This window comes from Rhea americana, unplaced genomic scaffold, assembly GCF_003343005.1.
Source record: "Rhea americana isolate MKP2758 unplaced genomic scaffold, rheAme1 scaffold_208, whole genome shotgun sequence".
NCBI lineage: Eukaryota > Metazoa > Chordata > Aves > Rheiformes > Rheidae > Rhea > Rhea americana.
This window is the reverse complement of record NW_028186239.1, coordinates 1,466,968-1,467,675: the sequence shown is the minus strand read 5'-3', so window position 1 is coordinate 1,467,675 and position 708 is coordinate 1,466,968. Positions and strand designations below refer to the sequence as shown.

At 56.4% G+C, this 708-nt stretch overlaps 1 protein-coding gene across 1 annotated transcript in view; it reads left to right on the top strand.

Moving 5' to 3' along the window:
* The first annotated feature begins 285 nt into the window (after window positions 1–285).
* TMEM135 (transmembrane protein 135) overlaps window positions 286–708 on the top strand; it is a 182,483-nt gene continuing 182,060 nt past the window's right edge. The window contains exon 1 of the mRNA XM_085304361.1: window positions 286–657. Within this exon, the coding sequence (XP_085160487.1) occupies window positions 286–657 (372 nt within the window). The remainder of the gene's footprint in view (window positions 658–708) is intronic.

Sequence of the window (708 nt, the reverse complement as noted above, 5' to 3'; positions counted from 1 at the left end):
CCTTGAGAGCAGCTGAACTATAATCATGTAATCAATCATGGCCTTCAGAATTTTGTAAGCCACCATCACATTCCACCCCCCTTCTCTCCAAACCAAAAAGAATCAACTTCTCTAGTTTCTCCTCATAGGGCAGCCACTCCCACCTCCTCAATCATTTTCTCTGCCTTTCTCTACTTCCTCTATAGCGGAAGCAGGACTGCATACTGTACAAAAGATATGGGTGCACCAAGGTGTTATGTATCAGCAAAACAGTGCCCCCTGCTTCCTTCAGGCCTTCCTGCTGGCATGAGGGACTTGGCGACTTTCCTTGCCGCACAGGCGCACCAAGCTGAACATTTTGGAGACCTGTCAGTGGCAGCTCTGCAATCTCCTTCCTGGCTTGTGGCTGCCAGCTCCGAGTTCAGCATTAGCTCAGCGTTACCGGGTTATTCCGGGTTCAGGCTTTTCCCTGCGTGCCTCACCTGGCGCTTACAGGGGCTCATTTGCAGCTTTCAGCCCACTCGGCTGTCCGAGGGCCCTCRGGAGCAGGCCGGTGTCTGCCCAAGGCCTGAGCCGCGGCTCCGGGCGCCTCCTCGCACCGTTAGCTCGGCGGCGCCGTTCCGGGTGCACCAGCGGCAGGGAGGTGTCGACATCTCCAGGAAAGGCCCCGAGCCACAGGTTGGGAAACGCGGCGCAATCTGTTAAGGGGATGATTAAGGGCGCGACGGA